Source organism: Pelophylax lessonae, assembly GCF_965119305.1.
Source record: "Pelophylax lessonae genome assembly, chromosome: 6".
In the NCBI taxonomy this organism is placed as follows: domain Eukaryota; kingdom Metazoa; phylum Chordata; class Amphibia; order Anura; family Ranidae; genus Pelophylax; species Pelophylax lessonae.
Genome location: NC_138773.1, coordinates 330172258 through 330194044, shown reverse-complemented (window position 1 = coordinate 330194044; position 21787 = coordinate 330172258). Strand labels below are relative to the sequence as shown.

Genomic DNA, 21787 nt, shown 5'->3' with positions numbered 1-21787 from the left:
GGTATGGATTCTTAGGGGAACCCCTCGCCAAAATAAAAAAATAAAAAACAGCGTGGAGTCCCCCCAAAATCAATACCAGACCCTTATCTGAGAATGCAAACTGGCAGGTCAGGAAAGAGGGGGGTGAGAGCATGCCTGCCCCCCTCATGAACCATACCCGGCCACATGCCCTCAACATGGGGGTTGATGGGGACAAGGGCCTCATCCCCACAACCCTGGCCGGTGGTTGTGGGGTCTTAGGCCAGGGGGCCTATTGGAATCCTGGGGGAATCAGATATAATGAATGCAGAGTCCTGGGGTGATCAGATATCGTGAATGCAGAGTCCTGGGGAGATCGGATATAGTGAATGCAGAGTCCTGGAGAGATCAGAAATAGTGAATGCAAAGTCCTGGGGAGATGAGATATAGTGAATGCAGAGTCCTGGGGGATCAGATATAGGGAATGCAGAGCCCTGGGGAGATGAGATATAGTGAATGCAGAGTCCTGGGGGATCAGATATAGGGAATGCAGAGCCCTGGGGAGATTAGATATAGTGAATGCAGAGTCCTGGGGAGATCAGATATAGTAAATGCAGAGTCCTGGGGGGATCAGATATAGTGGATGCAGGCTCCTGGGGAGATCAAATATAGTGAATGCAGAGTCCTGGGGAGATCAGATATAGTGAATGCCAAGTCCTGGGGAGATGAGATATAGTGTATGCAGAGTCCTGGGGAGATCAGATATAGTGTATGCAGAGTCCTGGGGAGATCAGATAAAGTGAATTCAGAGTCCTGGGGAATGCAGAGTCCTGGGGAGACCAGATATAGTGAATGCAGAGTCCAGGGGGGATCAGATATAGTGAATGCAGCGTCCTGGGGAGATCAGATATAGTGAATGCAGAGTCCTGGGGAGATCAGATATAGTGAATGCAGAGTCCTGGGGAGATCAGATATAGTGAATGCAGAGTCCTGGGGAGATCAGATATAGTAAATGCAGGCTCCTGGGGAGATCAGATATAGTGAATGCAGAGTCCTGGGGAGACCAGATATAGTGAATGCAGGGTCCTGGGGGGATCAGATATAGTGAATGTAGCACCGGGTCCTGAAGCCTTGTGGAAAGTTTTGCCAGTGGTTGTAGCCGTGTTTGGTAAAAGTGACATGGATGACTCTATAGTTGTTCAATCACTTTTACCGTAATGAGAAGGGCATCCTCCCATCCCCCCATTGCCAGCTCCTGTTCCTCCCTAAAGCACAGGACTGTTAAAAAATGCCCCATCCGTTAAGCAGGTAGGAAATAGAGGAACATCGTGATCTGCCTTGCGAGTAATGAAGCTGGAAACTGACTTTGTCCTTTCCAGGTTCATGGCTGTCATTCCTTGACTACTGTAGCTGAAGAAGCAGCTAATCAAGCATGATCTGTGCTTCATTAGCTACAGGTGAGGGCAGTGGAGACATTGGGGTGGGTCTAATAGACTACTATCGTCTCCATATAGAGAATCTGTAATCTGTCTGTATTATGAAAAAAATATAACAAAACTAAACAAGTTACAATAATGTCCAATAAATAGCGATAGTAGTCATTGGGTCAGTGTCCGAAAAATGAAACAATGTTAAACAAGCATAGGCTGCTTCAGTCTATGTGTTCCTGTCAACAAATGATGTGTAAAACCTCTATATATCTTGCAAACTCACATAGATGGCACTCAACCGTGCCGGTACAAAGGGCAGATAACTCCATCCCACTGTGCTTTAGCAGTGGCCGTGGGAAAACATCAGAGGGTCTTGGACTTCATCAGTGGTTCTCAGAGGGAAATTTTGACTTTCCCCCCAAAATCCATACCACACCCTTATCTGAGCATGCAGCTCTGCAGGTCAGGAAAGGGTGTGGGACAAGCAAGCGCAGAGGGAGAAGACCTGAGGAAGGAGACATCAGCAGAGGGAGAAGACCTGAGGAAGGAGACATCAGTGGAGGGAGAAGACCTGAGGAAGGAGACATCAGTGGAGGGAGAAGACCCCAGGAAGGAGACATCAGCAGAGGGAGAAGACCTGAGGAAGGAAATATCAGTGGAGGGAGAAAACCCAAGGAAGGAGCCATCAGCAGAGGGAGAAGACCTGAGGAAGGAGACATCAGTGGAGGGAGAAGACCCGAGGAAGGAGACATCAGCGGAGGAGAGACCTGATGAAGGAGACATCAGTGGTGGAACCGGAGAAAGAAGACATCGGGGGGCAGTAATGGAGACAGAAGACACATTGAAGCTATGATGGGGGACATTCTTCATTTTTAATAAAGGACTTGTCAAAACCCATCTCTTGTTTTTTGTAACACTTCACTGCTTTTTTTGGGTGAATGGGTAGGGGTACAAGGTACCCCATACTCATTCATACGGGGTGGTGGGATACTGGGGCCCCCTTTTTTGAATGGGACTTTCAGATTCCGATAAGCTCCCTACCCGCAGACCCCCACAACCACCTGCTAGGGTTGTGGGGAAGAGGTCCTTGGGGACAAGGTGCTTTGGGGTGCAGAGCCCCCCTGCCCCAAAGCATCCACCCCCCCATGTGGAGGTCATGTGGCCTGGTATGGTCCAGAAGGGGGGGGTGCCGCTTGCTTATCCCTCCCCCTTTCCTGACCTGCTGCATACTTGAATAAGGATGTGGTATGGATTTTGGGGGGGACCCCACACGGTTTTTTTTTTGTGTGGGGTTTCCCCTCAAAATCCATACCAGACCCTTCTGTTATGGTTTTGGGTGGGGGCCATTTTTTTTTTAAATTTTGGCGTGGGGCTCCCCTTGAAGATCCATACCAGACTTAAAGGGCCTGGTATAGATCTAGGGGGGGCCCCATGCCGTTTTTTATTTTATTTTTTTTCATCCATACCAGAAGAAAAGGAATTGTTTTGATTGGTCAAAGGACAAGTCGCAATCATCTGAATCATCCCGTTCATTGAAGTCACATGGAAGTCAGATATGAAGTCGCATGGAAAGTTTTGCGACTTCAATGTCGGATCAGTGTGAACATGAATGTACAAGTCTTTGTATGTATTTACAATGGGCTCAAGCAAGTGCGAGTTCCCACATGCTGATCCTGCCAGAAAGCCGACACTGCACCCGATAATCACAGGCAGGGAGACATTTCCCCATCCACCGCTGATGTCTCAGTGCCTGTGATTGGTGGAGTGCAGTGTCGGCTTTCTGGCAGGATCGGCATGTGGGAACTTGAACACGCCCATCTCTATTGGTAATGTCACCCCCCATCTGTTTTGAGGGCTGTTTATAGCCCTTGGGGGTTGGAAAATGTTTGAGCCTTCCAGGTGATTTACTTTTATCTGCTTTCAATGTAATTGCTGTAGATTTCCTTTTATTCTGTTCCTTGCCATTGTTATATTTTTCTCTTTATGTGTTTATGAAAACAAATAAAATAAATAAACACCTCTTAAAAATAAAAATAAAGCTTTTGGGTGAACCTCATGCACCTAGCTGTTGTTGTTGGTTTATGTGTTGAAACAATAAAAAAGATTAATAAATAAATAAATAAATAAAAACAAATGTAGGTCAGTGTGTGTGATTTCTTTCATGTTTCTTATGATAGATAAATTGTTACTTTGTATCCCTCGTGTATTGTCTGCTGTTACATAGCTAGGCTGAAAAAAGTCACAAGTCAATCTTGTTCAACCAACAGAAAAACAAACAGAACCCCTCCCTGCACTTCGTCCTACACCCCCTCCCTGTATATTGTCCTACACCCCCTCCCTGTATATTGTCCTACAACCCTCCCTATACACCGCCCTACACCCCCTCCCTGTATATTGTCCTACACCCCCTCCCTGTATATTGTCCTACACCCCCTCCCTGTATATTGTCCTACAACCCTCCCTATACACCGCCCTACACCCCCTCCCTGTATATTGTCCTACATCCCCTCCCTATACACCGCCCTACACCCCCTCCCTGTACACTGTCCTACACCCCCTCCCTGTATATTGTCCTACATCCCCTCCCTATACACCGCCCTACACCCCCTCCCTGTATATTGTCCTACACCCCCTCCCTGTATATTGTCCTACACCCCCTCCCTGTATATTGTCCTACATCCCCTCCCTATACACCGCCCTACACCCCCTCCCTGTACACTGTCCTACACCCTTTCCCTGCAGTGCACACCGTCCTACACCCCCCTCCCTGTACACCGTCCTACACCCTTTCCCTGTATACCATCCTATCCCCCTCCCTTTATATTGTCCTACAGCCCTCCCTGCACAGTGCACACCCTCCTACCCCCCCTCCCTGTGCACCGTCCTGCACACTGTTCTACCCCCCTCCCTGCACAGTGCACACCCTCCTACCCCCCCTCCCTGTGCACCGTCCTCCACCCCCTCCCTGTACATTGTCCTACCCCCCTCCCTATACACAATCCTACGCCCCCTGCACACCGTCCTAAACCCCTCCCTGCCTGCACACAATCCTACCCTCCCAGCTGATTCAGAGCCAGAGGAAGGCTGAGAGATGAGGGTCATGGGATATTCCCAGGATCAGCAATCTCTGCTGTTATTACCTAGAAATGTTGGGATCAGTTATATTTTGTGCATTTAGCAAAACATCAGCAATCTGCTGAGTATTCAGTGTCCAGCCTGTGTACAGTGCTGTGTATTCCGTGTTTAGCCTGTGTACAGTGCTGTGTATTGCGTGTCCAGCCTGTGTACAGTGCTGTGTATTCCGTGTCCAGCCTGTGTACAGTGCTGTGTGTTCCGTGTTCAGCCTGTGTACAGTGCTGCGTGTTCCGTGTTCAGCCTGTGTACAGTGCTGTGTATTGCGTGTCCAGCCTGTGTACAGTGCTGTGTATTCCATGTCCAGCCTGTGTACAGTGCTGTGTATTGCGTGTTCAGCCTGTGTACAGTGCTGTGTGTTCCGTGTCCAGCCTGTGTACAGTGCTGTGTATTCCATGTCCAGCCTGTGTACAGTGCTGTGTATTGCGTGTTCAGCCTGTGTACAGTGCTGTGTGTTCCGTGTCCAGCCTGTGTACAGTGCTGTGTGTTCCGTGTCCAGCCTGTGTACAGTGCTGTGTATTCGGTGTCCAGCCTGTGTACAGTGCTGTGTGTTCCGTGTCCAGCTTGTGTACAGTGCTGTGTATTCCGTGTACAGTGCTGTGTATTCCGTGTACAGTGCTGTGTATTCTATGTTCAGCCTGTGTACAGTGCTGTGTATTCTATGTCCAGCCTGTGTACAGTGCTGTGTATTCTATGTTCAGCCTGTGTACAGTGCTGTGTATTCCGTGTCCAGCCTGTGTAAAGTGCTGTGTATTCTGTGTCCAGCCTGTGTACAGTGCTGTGTATTCTATGTCCAGCCTGTGTACAGTGCTGTGTATTCCGTGTCCAGCCTGTGTACAGTGCTGTGTATTCCGTGTCCAGCCTGTGTACAGTGCTGTGTATTCTGTGTACAGTGCTGTGTATTCTGTGTACAGTGCTGTGTATGTGGAGGGACTTTCCCTGAATAGGAGGAGACAAACAAGTGAGAGCGAGAAATGAAACCAAAACTAAAGCAGGACTGAGCTGAGCCATTCCCCGCTCCACACCCAGAGGACTCCACATACGTCTCATTATATAAACCTTCACCCGGAAGAAGGAACTGTCACTGCCAGAGCAATGGGTGACCCCCAGTACCCGTACCCCGTGTCCCTCCAGTGGGGTGACGGCCCCCAGAGGCTGAAGAAACTAAAAAATAAACTTCTGCTGTATTTCCAGAAGAGGAGCGAATCCAATGGAGGAGAATGTGCGATCCGAGACATCGACTGCAGCCGGGGCCACATCCTCATACACTTCAAGGAGGAGGAAGGTAGGTACTGGGGGGACGGGAGAGGGGGTTCTTAACTTCTTATATAGTATAAGAGGACTGGAGGGGGTCCTCATACACTACAAGGAGGAGGCAGGTAAGTACTGAGGACTGGGGGGGATCCTCATACACTACAAGGAGGGGACAGGTAAGTACTGAGGACTGGAGTGGGATCCTCATACACTACAAGGAAGAGGCAGGTAAGTACTGAGGACTGGGGGGGATCCTCATACACTACAAGGAGGAGGCAGGTAAGTACTGAGGACTGGAGGGGATCCTCATACACTACAAGGAGGAGGCAGGTAAGTACTGAGGACTGGAGGGGATCCTCATACACTACAAGGAGGGGGCAGGTAAGTATTGAGGACTGGAGGGGATCCTCATACACTACAAGGAAGAGGCAGGTAAGTACTGAGGACTGGGGGGGATCCTCATACACTACAAGGAGGAGGCAGGTAAGTACTGAGGACTGGAGGGGATCCTCATACACTACAAGGAGGAGGCAGGTAAGTACTGAGGACTGGAGGGGATCCTCATACACTACAAGGAGGGGGCAGGTAAGTACTGTGGACTGGAGGGGATCCTCATACACTACAAGGAGGAGGCAGGTAAGTACTGAGGACTGGAGGGGGATCCTCATACACTACAAGGAGGAGGCAGGTAAGTGGTATGTGATATTTCTGGTATGTATGTTACCTATTCCTGTACATAGTACACTCCCTGTAGAGATGACGGGGGTTGTTCTATCGGAGGTGTCAGCTTAGCTCTGGGTGTCACTTTGGAAATAATGGAAAGTTATAGTTTAACCTTCTGTGACTCATCCAAGATATTTGTTTTGGGAAATCCCCAGCTGATGTTTAAAGGTGAGGAATGTGAAGAGCGCATTGTTCAGGAAATGCCGGTTGCCTGGCAGTGAAGAGGTGAACATACCTGGGTCGGGTTGGAAGCGGCTTCACAGAACACTAACTAAAGTTTGGGTGCCGAATCCAAGCCTATTGAAGTCAATGGGAGCTGAAAATCAGTTCTGGCCATTTTCTAAATTAATAGGCAGGGCAATGCCCCCCTCCCTGTACCCAATCCTGGGGAGAGCAGATATAGTGAATGCAGAGTCCTGGGGAGAGCAGATATAGCGAATGCAGAGTCCTGGGGGGATCAGATATAGTGAATGCAGAGTCCTGGAGGATCAGATATAGTGAATGCAGAGTCCTGGGGAGATCAGATATAGGGAATGCAGAGTCCTGGAGGATCAGATATAGTGAATGCAGAGTCCTGGGGAGATCAGATATAGTGAATGCAGAGTCCAGGGGAGATCAGATATAGTGAATGCAGAGTCCAGGGGAGATCAGATATAGTGAATGCAGAGTGCTGGGGGGATCAGATATAGTGAATGCAGAGTCCTGGGGAGATCAGATATAGTGAATGCAGAGTCCTGGGGAGATCAGATATAGTGAATGCAGAGTGCTGGGGAGATCAGATATAGTGAATGCAGAGTGCTGGGGAGATCAGATATAGTGAATGCAGAGTCCTGGGGAAAGCAGATATAGTGAATGCAGAGTCCTGGGGAGACCGGATATAGTGAATGCAGAGTCCTGGGGAGATCAGATATAGTGAATGCAGAGTCCTGGGGGGATCACCTATAGTGAATGCAGAGTCCTGGGGAGATCAGATATAGTGAATGCAGAGTCCTGGGGAGATCAGATATAGTGAATGCAGAGTCCTGGGGAGATCAGATATAGTGAATACAGAGTCCTGGGGAGATCAGATATAGTGAATGCAGAGTCCAGGGGCGATCAGATATAGTGAATGCAGAGTCCTGGGGAGATCAGATATAGTGAATGCAGAGTCCTGGAGGATCAGATATAGTGAATGCAGAGTCCTGGGGAGATCAGATATAGGGAATGCAGAGTCCTGGAGGATCAGATATAGTGAATGCAGAGTCCTGGGGAGATCAGATATAGTGAATGCAGAGTCCAGGGGAGATCAGATATAGTGAATGCAGAGTCCTGGGGAGATCAGATATAGTGAATGCAGAGTCCTGGGGAGATCAGATATAGTGAATGCAGAGTCCTGGGGAGACCAGATATAATGAATGCAGAGTCCTGGGGAGATCAGATATAGTGAATGCAGAGTCCTGGGGGGACCAGATATAGTGAATGCAGGGTCCTGGGGAGATCAGATATAGCGAATGCAGAGTCCTGGGGGGGTCGGATATAGGGAATGCAGAGTCCTGGGGAGATCAGATATAGTGAATGCAGGGTCCTGGGGGGATCAGATATAGTGACTGCAGAGTCCTGGGGAGATCAGATATAGTGAATGCAGAGTCATGGGGAGATCAGATATAGTGAATGCAGAGTCCTGGGGAGATCAGATATAGTGAATGCAGAGTCCTGGGGGGATCACCTATAGTGAATGCAGAGTCCTGGGGAGATCAGATATAGTGAATGCAGAGTCCTGGGGAGATCAGATATAGTGAATGCAGAGTCCTGGGGAGATCAGATATAGTGAATACAGAGTCCTGGGGAGATCAGATATAGTGAATGCAGAGTCCAGGGGCGATCAGATATAGTGAATGCAGAGTCCTGGGGAGATCAGATATAGTGAATGCAGAGTCCTGGAGGATCAGATATAGTGAATGCAGAGTCCTGGGGAGATCAGATATAGGGAATGCAGAGTCCTGGAGGATCAGATATAGTGAATGCAGAGTCCTGGGGAGATCAGATATAGTGAATGCAGAGTCCAGGGGAGATCAGATATAGTGAATGCAGAGTCCTGGGGAGATCAGATATAGTGAATGCAGAGTCCTGGGGAGATCAGATATAGTGAATGCAGAGTCCTGGGGAGACCAGATATAATGAATGCAGAGTCCTGGGGAGATCAGATATAGTGAATGCAGAGTCCTGGGGGGACCAGATATAGTGAATGCAGGGTCCTGGGGAGATCAGATATAGCGAATGCAGAGTCCTGGGGGGGTCGGATATAGGGAATGCAGAGTCCTGGGGAGATCAGATATAGTGAATGCAGGGTCCTGGGGGGATCAGATATAGTGACTGCAGAGTCCTGGGGAGATCAGATATAGTGAATGCAGAGTCATGGGGAGATCAGATATAGTGAATGCAGAGTCCTGGGGAGATCAGATATAGTGAATGCAGAGTCCTGGGGAGATCAGATATAGTGAATGCAGAGTGTTGGGGAGATCAGATATAGTGAATGCAGAGTCCTGGGGGGACCAGATATAGTGAATGCAGAGTCCTGGGGAGATCGGATATAGTGAATGCAGAGTCCTGGGGAGATCGGATATAGTGAATGCAGAGTCCTGGGGAGATCAGATATAGTGAATGCAGAGTCCTGGGGAGATCAGATATAGTGAATGCAGAGTCCTGGGGAGATCAGATATAGTGAATGCAGAGTCCTGGGGGGATCAGATATAGGGAATGCAGAGTCCTGGGGAGATCAGATATAGTGAATGCAGAGTCCTGGGGGATCAGATATAGGGAATGCAGAGTGTTACTCTTCCTTGTATCACCGGGATAGGTTGGTGGTGTAATGGTGTGGGGGAGGGGGGTAATGGTTCAGGCTGGTGGTGGTGTAATGGTGTGGGGGAGGAGGCGGGGGGTAATGGTTCAGGCTGGTGGGGGTGGTGTAATGGTGTGGGGGAGGAGGGGGGAGTAATGGTTCAGGCTGGTGGAGGTAAAATGGTGTGGGGGGGGGAGGGGGTATTGGTTCAGGCTGGTGGTGGTGGTGTAATGGTGTGGGGGGTTAAAGTTCAGGCTGGTGGTGGTGTAATGGTGTGGGGGAGGAGGGCGGGGTAATAGTTCAGGCTGGTGGTGGTGGTGCAATGGTGTGGGGGGTCTTGGCACACTTTGGGCCCCATTAGTACCAATTGAGCGTGGATTAAACCCCACCCCCTACCTGAGTATTGTTGCTGACCACGTCCATCCCTTTATGACTACAGTGTCCCCATCTTCTGATGGCTCCTCCCAGCAGGATAATGCACCATGTCACAAACCTCCAATCATCTCACCACTGGTTTCTTCACCATGACAATGAGGTCACTGTACCCCAATGGCCTCCACACTCACCACATCTCATCCAATAGAGCACCTTTGGGATGTGGTGAAACGGGAGATTGGCATCATGTATGTGCAGCCGACAAATCTGCAGCAACTGCGTGATGCTATGATGTCACTATGGTGCAAAATCTCTGAGAAAAGTTTCCCGCACCTTGTTGTATCTATGCCACCAAGAATGAAGGCACAAGGGGGTCCAACCCGCTACTAGGAAGGTGTACCTAATAAAGTGGCTGATAAGTGTAGATGCTAATGCGGGACCTCCACACAAAAAACAAAACGGTGTGGGTTCCCCCTAAAAATACATATCAGACCCTTATCCTTGATGAGGGTCTAGCATGGATGTCAAGGGGGACCCCATGCAAAAAAGGCTTTGGGTCGCCCCCAAATTCAATGCCAGACCGTTGGGGTCTGGTATAAATTTTAAGGGGGAACCTACAAGCAATAACACAAAAGTAAAAAAGAACGGGCCCCTCCGAAAACCCATACCAGACCCTTAACACAAGTATGAAACCTTGCAGGTCATGAGAAGCCTTGTGCATGCTGCGCCCCTTTACCCCCTGAACATGGGGGGTCTCCCAAGGCAAAGCAGTTTGTCCACATATTGATGAGGACAAGGCCTCTTTCCCATAACCCTGGCCTGGTGGTTGTAGGGGTCTGCAGGTGGGGAGCTTATTGAAATCTGGAAGCCATCTTTATTATTAAGAGGGCCCTCAGATAACCGCTACCCCCCCCCCATAGTACCCCTAATCATTTACAAATAAAATGTAAGCATTAACCACTTGCCGACCGCCGCAAGTACATATACTGCGGCGGTCAGCCCCTCCTGGACAAAGTGACATATATATATATACATCACTCGCCCGCGAGCCAATAGGGGGCGAGCTCGTGCTGCCGGAGGCGCGCTCCCGCCCCCGCTCGTTCACTGTGTTCCCCGCGTGAGTGACCGGTGGCTCCGATGTCCGGCGGTCACTCGCGATCTTCCGCTGGAGAGGGAGAAAGGCAGGCGGCTGATGTAAACAAAGCCGTCTGTCATTCTCCCTGATGTAACTGCAGAGATCATACGATCCTGCTATGAAGGATCGTATGTCTCTGTGGTTACATCACAAGCCACGCCCCTTGAAAGTTAGAATCACACCCCTAGGGACACACTTAACCCCTGGATCTCTAATAAAGTTAACCCCTTCCCTGCCAGTGTCATTAGTACAGTGACAGTGCATATGTTTAGCACTGATTACTGTAGTAGTGTCACTGGTCCCCCCAAAAGTGTCAAAAATTTCAGTCAGGGGTCCGATCTGTCCGCCGCAATGTCGCAGTCCCACTAAAAATCGCAGATCGCCGCCATTACTAGTAAAAAAAAAAAAAAACAATAAAAATGACATAAATCTTTCCCGTAGTTAGTAAACGCAATAACTTTTGCGCAAACCAATCAAAATACGCTTATTGCGTTTTTTTTACCAAAAATATGTAGCAGAAAACAAATTGGCCAAAAATGTTAAAAAAATTTAGATTTTACATTTTTTTTGGGGGAATTTTATATAAAAAAAATGTGGAAAATATTGTTATTTTTTCAACATTTACGCTCTTTTTTTGTTTATAGCGCAAAAAATAAAAATCGCACAGGTGATAAAATACCACCAAAAGAAAGCTCTGTTTGTGGGGATAGAAAGGACGTCAATCTCATGTGGGTACAGCATTGCATGACCGCGCAATCGTCTGTAAAGTCACGCAAAATAGCCCCTGGTCTTTGAGCAGCCAAATCCTCCGGGGCTTAAGGGGTTAAACTAACAGACACGGTTTTTGACAAGTCCTTTCATAAAAAAGACCCAGAAAAAAGTTGCACAATGTACATCCAATGTCAGTCCAGGAATGCAGATCCTCACAATGAGTGATGACCCACCAAAAAAAAACCCCACCTATTCAGCTCTATTCCCTGCCTGCAAATGTTAGCAAAGGGGTCTTCCAAGTGACATCATTGACTAAATATTTCCATAATTTGGTCATTGACTTCACCTGGGAGACCCCCCTTTGTTTACATTTTATTGGCAGAAACTCCCACCATCAGGGAAGGGTTATGGGGAAGAGGCCCTTGTACTCATCAGCATGGGAAAGTGAAGGTGACCCCACGCCTTTTTTTTTTATTGTGGGGTCCCTCTTGGCATGCATGCCAAATTCTTGTGTTATTGCATGTGGTTCCCCCTTGAAATCCATACTTGACCCAAAGGGTTTGTTATGGATATTTGGGGATGGGAGGGACCCCTATCATTTTTTTTTTTATTGCATGGGGTCCCCATTGACATGCATGCCAGGCCTTCTTCCAGGATAAGGGTCTGGTATGTGTCTTTGTGTTACCCCAAGCTGTGGATTTTTTGTTTTAGTTTTGTAGGGGCTCCCATTAGTAGAAAGAATCCTCTTTTAACCCCCCCCCCCCATGTCACATGGTCTGGAATGACTCAGGAGGAGGGCCATACAGTTGTCCTTCCCCCTTCCCTGGTCTGCCAAGATTTATGTTTGGATGTGGCTTCATGGTTGGATATGGTTATGGGCAGGGCTTTTTTTCAGCAGGAACACGGTGGAACGCAGTTCCGGCACCTCCAGCACTGAATGTATGTAAAAGCAAGGGGTGGGGGTGTGTTGGAGGGTCTCTTGATGCTGGCTGCTTGGGGATCTATTGTCACTGGTAGGGATCTGGTATTTTGTGAGGGTCTGTTGTTGCTGCTGGGGGATCTATTGTTGCTGGGGGTCTTATGGTGTTGGTAGGGATCTCCTGTTGAGGTAGAAGTCTATTGTTGGCTGATCTATAGGTACTGGTTGCTGGGAAAGCCATTGTTGCTACTGGAGGGGGTCTAATGTTGCTGGGGTGGATCTTTTGTTGCTGGTTGAGGTATTTAGTTGTGCATGGGAGGTGGGTAGGGGGTGGAACCAAGGGACAGTGCTCAGAGGTGGGTAGTGGGTGGAGACAAGGGGTGACTCAAAAGGGGGGAGTTCCTGCACCTATTCCCCCGAGAAAAAAAGCCCTGGTTATGGGTATGATATGAATTCTGGGGGGGAACTCTGCACCATTTTTTGTTTTTTATAACCCTCACCCCTCCTTGTTTACATTCTGCTGTCAGCCAGGGATCCCAAGATAGGGAGGAGTCATGTTTGTTAGGACACAGGCGGCTGCCGGCTTCCTAACAAGCAGCCAGAGGGGGAGCCGTCACATTTAGCGGTGGAGGGAACTCTACTGCTTATAAATGTTTCACTTCCCACTGTCTCCAAAGGCTCAACTCGGCCAAACACCAATTTAGTTCAGTCATTTGCTGAACCTCCAAACAAGCAAAAGCTGGGCGCATGTCAAATCGGCTGCTCATTTCTAATGCCTGGCTGTCTGAGGCTTCAGTATTTTCTGAGACACTCCTGAAGGAACATGTCTGCCAATCAGGAAAGTACTGAAACTATTGGGTCAGCGAGACAGCCAGGGAACAGGTATTTTAGGGAGAGATCAGTAATGGTAGCCACCATACTTCCCCAGTACAAGAACTGTGCTGTCAGAAAGGTTGACGTCGTGTGTAATATAACATACGAAGATGTGATGTCATGCAGTTTGGCTGAAAAGGGGTGGTGCCACATTTTGAAGATCTGTCCTGGGTTCCGGGCACCTTTATTCGGGGACAATACAGCGTCCCAGAATGAAACTGACACAGCCGATGCAGCCGTTTGCGATTCTGCATCGATGCCAATGACGTAATGCCGGCGCGCCGCCCAGTATCTCCCAGAGAAACACAGCAAGGGGTGGATAAAGCCCCCTCCCCTTTCTAGTTGGGTGCTTTCACAAAGGATGTAACATTTTGTTTTTCAAAATTTCCTGTTTCAGTTATCAATGTAACATTTGGATTTCTCATTACTTCCTGTTCTGGTGATAAATATACCATTCTATTTCTCAACCCTTCTTGTTCTGGTGATAAATGTAACAATTTGATTTTTCTTTTTTCCAAAATATCTTTATTGAGAATTAACATAAAGAAAAACTTACATACAGCAAATTCAAAGTAACGTCTGTGTTAACAAGTGTGATGAGGTTTCAAGTACATTTTAACATCAAGAAACTGTATCAATCAAAAAGCAATAACAATATGTGATGCAACATAGTTTAAGAGGAAATACTAGATCTCATTAGATCTTATTAAGGATTGAAAAATGTCGGGAAAAGGTCTACTCAGATGAATACCCTAAAATCCTGAAAGGGTCAGGCTTAAGTGATACATAACAGTGATAATGGAGGGTAGGTATCTGTGAGTATGCGTATAAGTTTTCCAAGGGGCCTTATGAGTAGGATTCCTTTAATCTCGTTGTCAGTTCAGAGTAAAGAGAAATACGATAGTAGATAAAGGAATGTTAACAAGACTCGTTCAAGTAAGATAATATAGTCTGCTGTATGTCGCAGCCTCCCAATCGGAAAGGGGGTACACCCCCCACATCCAGCTGGACGTGGGTTGCCCACCCCCCCCCCCCATGACGGGAGCATCATATTAGGCTAAAGGGGCAGTTATAATAGGAGAGAAAAGACGGTAAAGGGTGTGGGTAGTCCGGGAGGAAAGGAGAGGATAGAGGGGGAGGGTGGAGAGAGGAGAGGGGGGGCGGTGGGCTGAGGGCAGGGGAAGGGGGAGATCCCAGTATTTTTCATCACTTCCTGTTTCAGTGATACATGTAACATTTGGATTTCTCATCACTTCCTGTTCTGGTGATAAATGTTACATTTTGATCTCTCAGCAATTCTTGTTCTGGTGATAATTGTAACGTTTTGATTTGTTATCACTTCCTGTCTGGCTGACAATGGTGATCAGGGCCGGTACTGATGGGTTCTCTCTGTGTTAGACTTAATTCAGCACTACAAAGAAAAGTTTGAGCTTTACATACATGTTATCACTGATGTCATACAGGATACAATTTTCAATATTTAATGATGTAAGTGGAGCAGTGACACCATGAGGTGTTGTTTTATAGGATGGTACGGTTATCCTAATCTGGGGGTGGTACACCTGACAGGCAGCCCTATAGATATAGGTGGTCATGTGACCGGTGACATTCCCATAGAAAACCCTTATTATGGTTATCCTTGTCTTTCAGCGCGGGATCGAGTCCTCCAGAAAGGGAGCCATCTGCTGAAACTGTCCAATGGGGAAGAAGTACATCTGACCGTCTCACTGCCGAATACTGAGAGTCCGGACATTCCGGAGGATACACCGGGATCGGCCACTGTAAGTAAATCTGCTGGAGACAAGCTCCACATTGAGGTTACAGAATTGTGTTGGCTTTTCAATTAAATATTAAAATTTAAAAAAATACTGTCCATCAAAGTTTCCATGAAATATCTGCAATCATCTGAAGGGGCCTCTATACACGGGGCCACAGTCAGCCAATTCCACCAATATTTCCATTTGTGTGTCTGCAGACACCGTCCCCTCCCGCTCTTGTGGGGGCATGACTGATCAGATAAACATCTTCACTTAGTATTGATCCCCTGAGATCGGCGGAACTCCAGGAAATAAAAACTCTGAATATAGTCGGTTGTAATGGAATGTATAATTTACACTTCTACTTCATTTCATCAAAATATCTGCTGATTCTGACTCACAAGATTTCTGGCAGGATCAACAGGGTTTTTGTACTTATTGAACAGATCTAACAAAACACATCCAATGGGATATTTCACTGACCAAAGGGGAAGGAAAAGGAGAAGGCCATTGCTGGGTTTGCATATACTTTAAAGCCAGTGGTGGTCAACTACTGAGGTACAGGGGGCTTCAACTGTGGCCCCTGACACCTCCAAGGGGCCACCACACATAGTATTTAATATATTATTACCAGGGCTTTTTTTCTCGGAGAATAGGTGCAGGAACTCCCCCCTTCTGAGGCACCCCTTGTCTCCACCCCCTACCCACCTCTGAGCACTGTCCCTTGGTTCCACCCCTACCCACCTTCCACACACAACAAAATACCTCACCCAGCAACAAAAGATCCACCCCAGCAACATTAGACCCCTCAAGTAGCAACAATGGCTCTCCCAGCAACCAGTATCAATAGATCAGCCAACAATAGACCTCTACCTCGACAGGAGATCCCTACCAACAACATAAGACCCTCCAGCAACAAAAGATCCACTAGCAGCAACAATAGACCCTCACGTAATGACAGATCCTTACCAGTGACAATAGATCCCCAAGCAGCCAGCATCAAAAGACCCTCCAACACACCCCCACCCCTTGCTTTTACATACATTCAGTGCTGGAGGTGCCGGAACTGCGTTCTCCCGCGTTCCTGCTGAAAAAAGCCCTGATTATTACAGAGGACTACAGGAGAAGGTCAGACACTGTGGAAATGCTACAGATGAGGTTGGAGAATAGAGACGTGTGGACATGGAATGGGAGCACATAATGGACTTCTAAAGATCAGTGTGATGATTATAGTTCATTTACAGACTTCTGGGGTCCAAGGGCTACACAACAAGAAGGGTACCAGGGCTTTAAAGTGGACCATCCAAGGTAAATGGAGGGTTCTTTTTTTTTCCCAGCCCACCAGCTCAAAAAACTTATGAAAACCTTTTGTAAACAAACTGCTCTCCCCCCGAAAATGGCTTATCTTGGTTCTGTTCTCTGACACTTCCTGGAGGTGCGGGTGATGTCTCTATGCTATCTGGTAGAACTAGGGGGTCAAAATCCCATGAGAATGAACTCTTGCATGGTTGGATGGTTACCTCGCACTATCCAGGAAGTTTGAATGTTCTACCAGTAGTTTATAATTATTTACTGTCTTGGCTTTTATATTGGTTTGTGTGTTGGAACCCTCATAGTAGACGTAATCTGCGTGTTATGGTCTTCAGTAATCTCTATTGAACCTCACATTTTGTATGTTTTCTATGTTACATGCTCGGAGTGTGCGAGGATTGTTCACTGCTCTTCTAAGTGATCCCCTTCTTTTTCCTTGTTTACTAAAACAATTAAAAAAAATATTGGAACTGAATGAACTCTTGCAATAGGCGTCCAGCTATGCCGGGAGGCACAGAGAAGTCATCTGTGCCTTTAGAAAGTGTCAGAGGCTGGGGCCTGTATTTTCTGGCGTATAAGACTACTTTTGAACCTCAAAAAAATCCCCCAAAAATGGGGGGTCGTCTTATACGCTGAGTATAATATCTCCAAGGTCACCTAAGTATAAGTATTACCGGTAGATGTAATCTCTCAAGATGCTGGCTGTGTGGGAATCCTGTACCGGTATACCGTATGTACCGTAGCTTCGGCTACATACAGTGTACCGCGCTGAGCCAATCAGGGAGAGCGATGTATTATATTATTGAATGCAAAGCCTGCTCGGATTGGCGGAGTAACATCAGCCCGCCTCTCTGACTCTGCCAATCTGAGCAGGCTTTGCATTCAATAATAGAATACATCGCTCACTGTGATTGGCTCAGAGCGGTATACTGTATGTAGCCGAAGATACGGTACATGCGGTATACCAGTACAGGATTCCCACACAGCCAGCGTCTTGAGAGATTACATCTACTGGTAATACTTAGGGTACCTTGGAAATATTATGAGAGATTACATGTATTACAGTACTTGGGGTACCTTTGGAGATCTATGAGAAATCTGATTTTTTTCAATGGTGTTGCCTTGCTTCGCAAGGGGGGTAGTCTTATACGGTGAGTATACCCCAAAACCTATGTTTTAACTTGAAAATTAGGGGGGTCGTCTTATACGCCCAGTCGTCTTATACGCCCAATCGTCTTATACGCCCAGTCGTCTTATACGCCCAGTCGTCTTATATGCCGGAAAATACGGGTACGTTTTTTTTTTTTTGGTAGAACAGTATGTTTACAAATGGCTTTTTAAAGCTATTTGTGTTGGGGGGCAGGGGGCTAGCAAAAAAGCAAACCTTCCATTTATTCCATGGGAGGTCCTCTTAAATAACAGACTCAATTCACTAATCTATAATGCGTGTGTTGTTTGCAGTAACCATTTTCTTTTCTCCGCTCCCATTGGTTGTCTCTGTTGGGAATAATGGTTGTTATGGAAATAAGAATTGTTATAATGAACTGAACAGAATTTCTAGAGATTACTCATAGCGGTTTATCTTCTATTTTCAGGGCTCCAAGTCCGACAGTGCTGAGGACAAACGTAAGAAATCATTTCAATGTGTATTAAAAATGGCGCCTCCTACTGTTAGAAATTATCTAAAAAAAAAAAAAAAAATACATAGAAACAGCAGCCATCAATTTTGGTAAAACCAAAACAAAGGAATTAATTTAATTTGGAGGCGCTGTATAATGGTATAATAAAATGTGAATCACAAAGTGCTGAGTGCTGGGTGGGAAATTGTGTATATGAGTAAATACAACGGTGCAATCAAAAAAACAATTAATACAAATCAATATATAAAAGTCCATAACAATATCCGGATCATCAAATCACCAAAAAAGTGCCAGGTGCTCACTAATCTTCTATATAATGCGGACTTTAGGGGCACATCATTGGATAGTCAGAAAATTTAATAAAATAAATTAATTAATTTATTCAATTTTCTGACTATCCAATGATGTGCCCCTAAAGTCCGCATTATAGATCAGCATGTGCTAGACCCCCCCTTTTTCTTGATTTTTAGTAATTGTTTTTTTTTTTTTTTTTTTTGATTGCACCGTTGTATTCATTCAAATACACAATTTCCCACCCAGCACTCAGTGATTCAAATTTTATTATATCATTATACAGTAGAGCTGCACGATTCTGGCCAAAATGAGAATCACGATTTTTTAGCTTGGAATAAAGATCACGATTCTCTCACGATTCTCTGTGTAACAAAAAGAAAATTGGGATAACTTTACTGTTACGTTTTTTTTTTTTTTTTTTATTCATTAAAGTCTATTAATTGCGTTTGAAAGACTGCTGCGCAAATACAGTATGACATAAAATATTACAACAATCATCATTTTATTCTGTAGGGTCTCTGCTAAAAAAATATATAAAATGTTTGGGGGTTCCAAGTACTTTTCTAGCAAAAAAAAACTGATTTTAACTTGCAGGCAACAAGTGTCAGAAAAAGGTCCAGTCTTTAAGAGGTTAAACTTCCTTTCTCCCTGGCAGAGGGAAGGAAAAGATACAATGTAATCATTTTGTTTATAGTTACTGGGAGACTTAGCCCCCATTCACACTGGGGCGACACTACTTCGCACCGCGACCTCCGCACCGCGACCCTTTTTCTGAGTTGGAGCGACTTGTGTCGCTCCTATCAGAACGGGTCCGCAGCTTCCCTATGGGAAGCGACCTGCGGCGACCTGTGAGGCGACCAGGTCGCCTCACAGGTCGCCCCAGTGTGAACGGGGGCTTAATGCTGATAGGCATTTGCCAGGAGGCTTTTTTTTTTTTTTTTTTCCACAGCTGTTCTCTCTGCTTCCTCACAAGCTATGCAAAGAATTGAGCATATGTCAGGTTTAGATCGTCAGGGGGGGGTGAATCGAGATCGCGATTTTCATACGATTAATCGTGCAGCTCTATTATACAGCGCCTCAAAATTAAATTCATTCCTAAGAAATCATTTATTGGATGTTCAGAGAAATATTTGTCCTTTAGCTCATAATGGTTGGAGTGAGGGAGGGAGGGAGAGAGGGAGGGAGGGATGGATGGAGAGAGGGAGGGAGAGAGGGAGTGAGGGATGTAGGGAGAGGGAGTGAGGGAGGGATGGAGAGAGGGAGGGAGGGAGGGAGGATTAGGGGTTTGAGATTGGTCTGCCATTGATTACCAAGGTTCTTCCATTGGGGATGCACATTTTACAGAGAATTCCTACAAGGAAAAAATTGCTGAAAATGTCAAAACAAAAACTTTATTTCTAATTTTAGATGAAGTTGGAAAGGATTAGAACCCCAGTCTGATCCTAACTGCAATCTGGGGCTCCATTAGAAAGATTTCCCTTCATTCCTGGTCCTCATCTGTTCAAAATTAGTCCCGGGATGGAGATCATTTCTGTGCACTTCTAGTTCTATCTCAGAATCTCCCAACAATTGGATATAATTGAGCAGCTCCAGCTGGATCCTCCCAGAAGGCCTTTGTCTATATATCCCGCTTTTCTTTTCATTGGTCCTCCACAATTAGAAGGAACCATGGCTCTACTCTGAGGTCACCAACTCTTGTCCTGTCCTGGTGAATGATCTCAGCAACTCAACAAAGAAACACAATCTCTGCTCTTAGAATGTTGTTCTTTAAAGCGGAGTTCCACCCGAAATTTATACTTACCTCCATCTTCTCGCTCCCGGTCACCTGAAAAACAAATGGATAATCGCAAATTTTTTTTTTTTTTCACTTACCTTTTAGAGAAAATATACTCACCTTACTTCCTTCTTCCTCCCCTCGGCGGCCACGGCGATTCGTCACTTCCTGGCTTTTGCAATGATTCCTGGGAGCTGAACGTCATCGCTCCCAGGAATCATTGCGCCTGCACCGGCCCCGACGTCAGTTCCGGGGCGCGCGCGTCATTCCCTTCTAAACAGGGCATGCCCAGAAGCTGTGGAGGGATGAGACGCGCGACCCGGAAGTGACGTCGGGGCCGGTGCAGTGCATCGTGGGACCGAAGAAGGAGGAAGAGGATCGAAGAGGACGCGGAAGAGGATCGCGCTGGCTTCAAGCTGCCCACACCTGAGATGGCAGCGCTGGAGAAGACAATTTCAAGGTAAGTATTTCTCCTGAAAGGTAAGTGCAACCCGGGACAGATCAGAGGCTAGCCATTGTGGAATGTGCTAGCCCTGACTGTCCCGGTGGTATTTTTATAAAAAAATGTATAACTAGGGTGGAACTCCGCTTTAAGTCATTATGTTTATCATGATGATTAAAAAAAATAACTCTAAAAAATGTTTTCATGGGAATATAATTTACTGTGTTACAGCCGCACCCAATGATGAAGTCCCCCCGACCTCTCTGGTTATAATAGAGAATGTCCAGGGCAACCACACTCCTGAGATGTTGAACCTCCTGGTGGAGAATACCAGTGAGAAGAATGAGGACACCGACTTCTATGTGGAGATAATTCCGGAGATCCAATCTGCTGTTGTCACCTTCACATGTGATATCGGTGAGTCCAGTCTTTGTGATTTTCTTATGATTTAGATACGGAGCCTAAAATGAGGCTCCCAGCTTCTAGTATGGGCCTACAAGCTCCATCATGTACTACCAGCCAAGGGCTCCAGTAAGAGAATGTTGTTTGCCATATGCCAAAAACTGGGAACCACCGTGAGCCTGCACTGACATTTTTATCTGAGGGCTGGAGAGCAATGGAGGTAAAAGCTTCAATCTATAGATTCGCATGCCAAAAAATGTGCACACTGTACAATAAAGTCATTTCAAGAAAAATGCAACTGTATTAGATTTACATTTGCTTCGACTTCAACACACACATAACAACCACTTAAGCCCCGGAGGATTTGGCTGCTCAAAGACCAGGACCTATTTTGTGATTCGGCACTGCGTGACTTTAACGGACAACTGCGCGGTCGTGCGACGCTGTACCCAAATGAAATTTACGTCCTTTTTTTTCCCACAAATAGAGATTTCTTTTGGTGGTATTTGATCACCCGTGCGATTTTTTTTTTTTTTTTTTTTTTTTTGCGCTATAAACAACAATAGAGCGGCAATTCTGAAAAAATAACAATATTTTTCACATTCTTTTATATGAAATTCCCCAAAATGTAAAAATCAAAATTTTTTTAACATTTTAGGCCAATTTGTTTTCTGCTACATATTTTTGGTAAAAAAAAAAAAATTCGCAATAAGCGTATTTTGATTGGTTTGCGCAAACGTTGTGGCGTTTACTAACTAAGGGAAAGATTTCTGTCATTTTTGTTGTGTTTTTTTTTTTTTAACTAGTAATGTCGGCGATTTTTTTTTTTTGCGGGACTG

The 21787-nt window shown here is 46.3% G+C and overlaps 1 protein-coding gene across 1 annotated transcript in view; it reads left to right on the top strand.

Annotated features, from left to right (window-relative positions):
- Positions 1-5580: 5580 nt before the first annotated feature.
- Positions 5581-21787, top strand: part of LOC309558833 (protein mono-ADP-ribosyltransferase PARP14-like) — an 85776-nt gene continuing 69569 nt past the window's right edge. The window contains exons 1-4 of the mRNA XM_082261916.1: positions 5581-5805; positions 14979-15109; positions 17992-18022; positions 20778-20963. Of these exons, the coding sequence (XP_082118042.1) occupies positions 5616-5805; positions 14979-15109; positions 17992-18022; positions 20778-20963 (538 nt within the window). The 5' untranslated portion in view covers positions 5581-5615. The remainder of the gene's footprint in view (positions 5806-14978; positions 15110-17991; positions 18023-20777; positions 20964-21787) is intronic.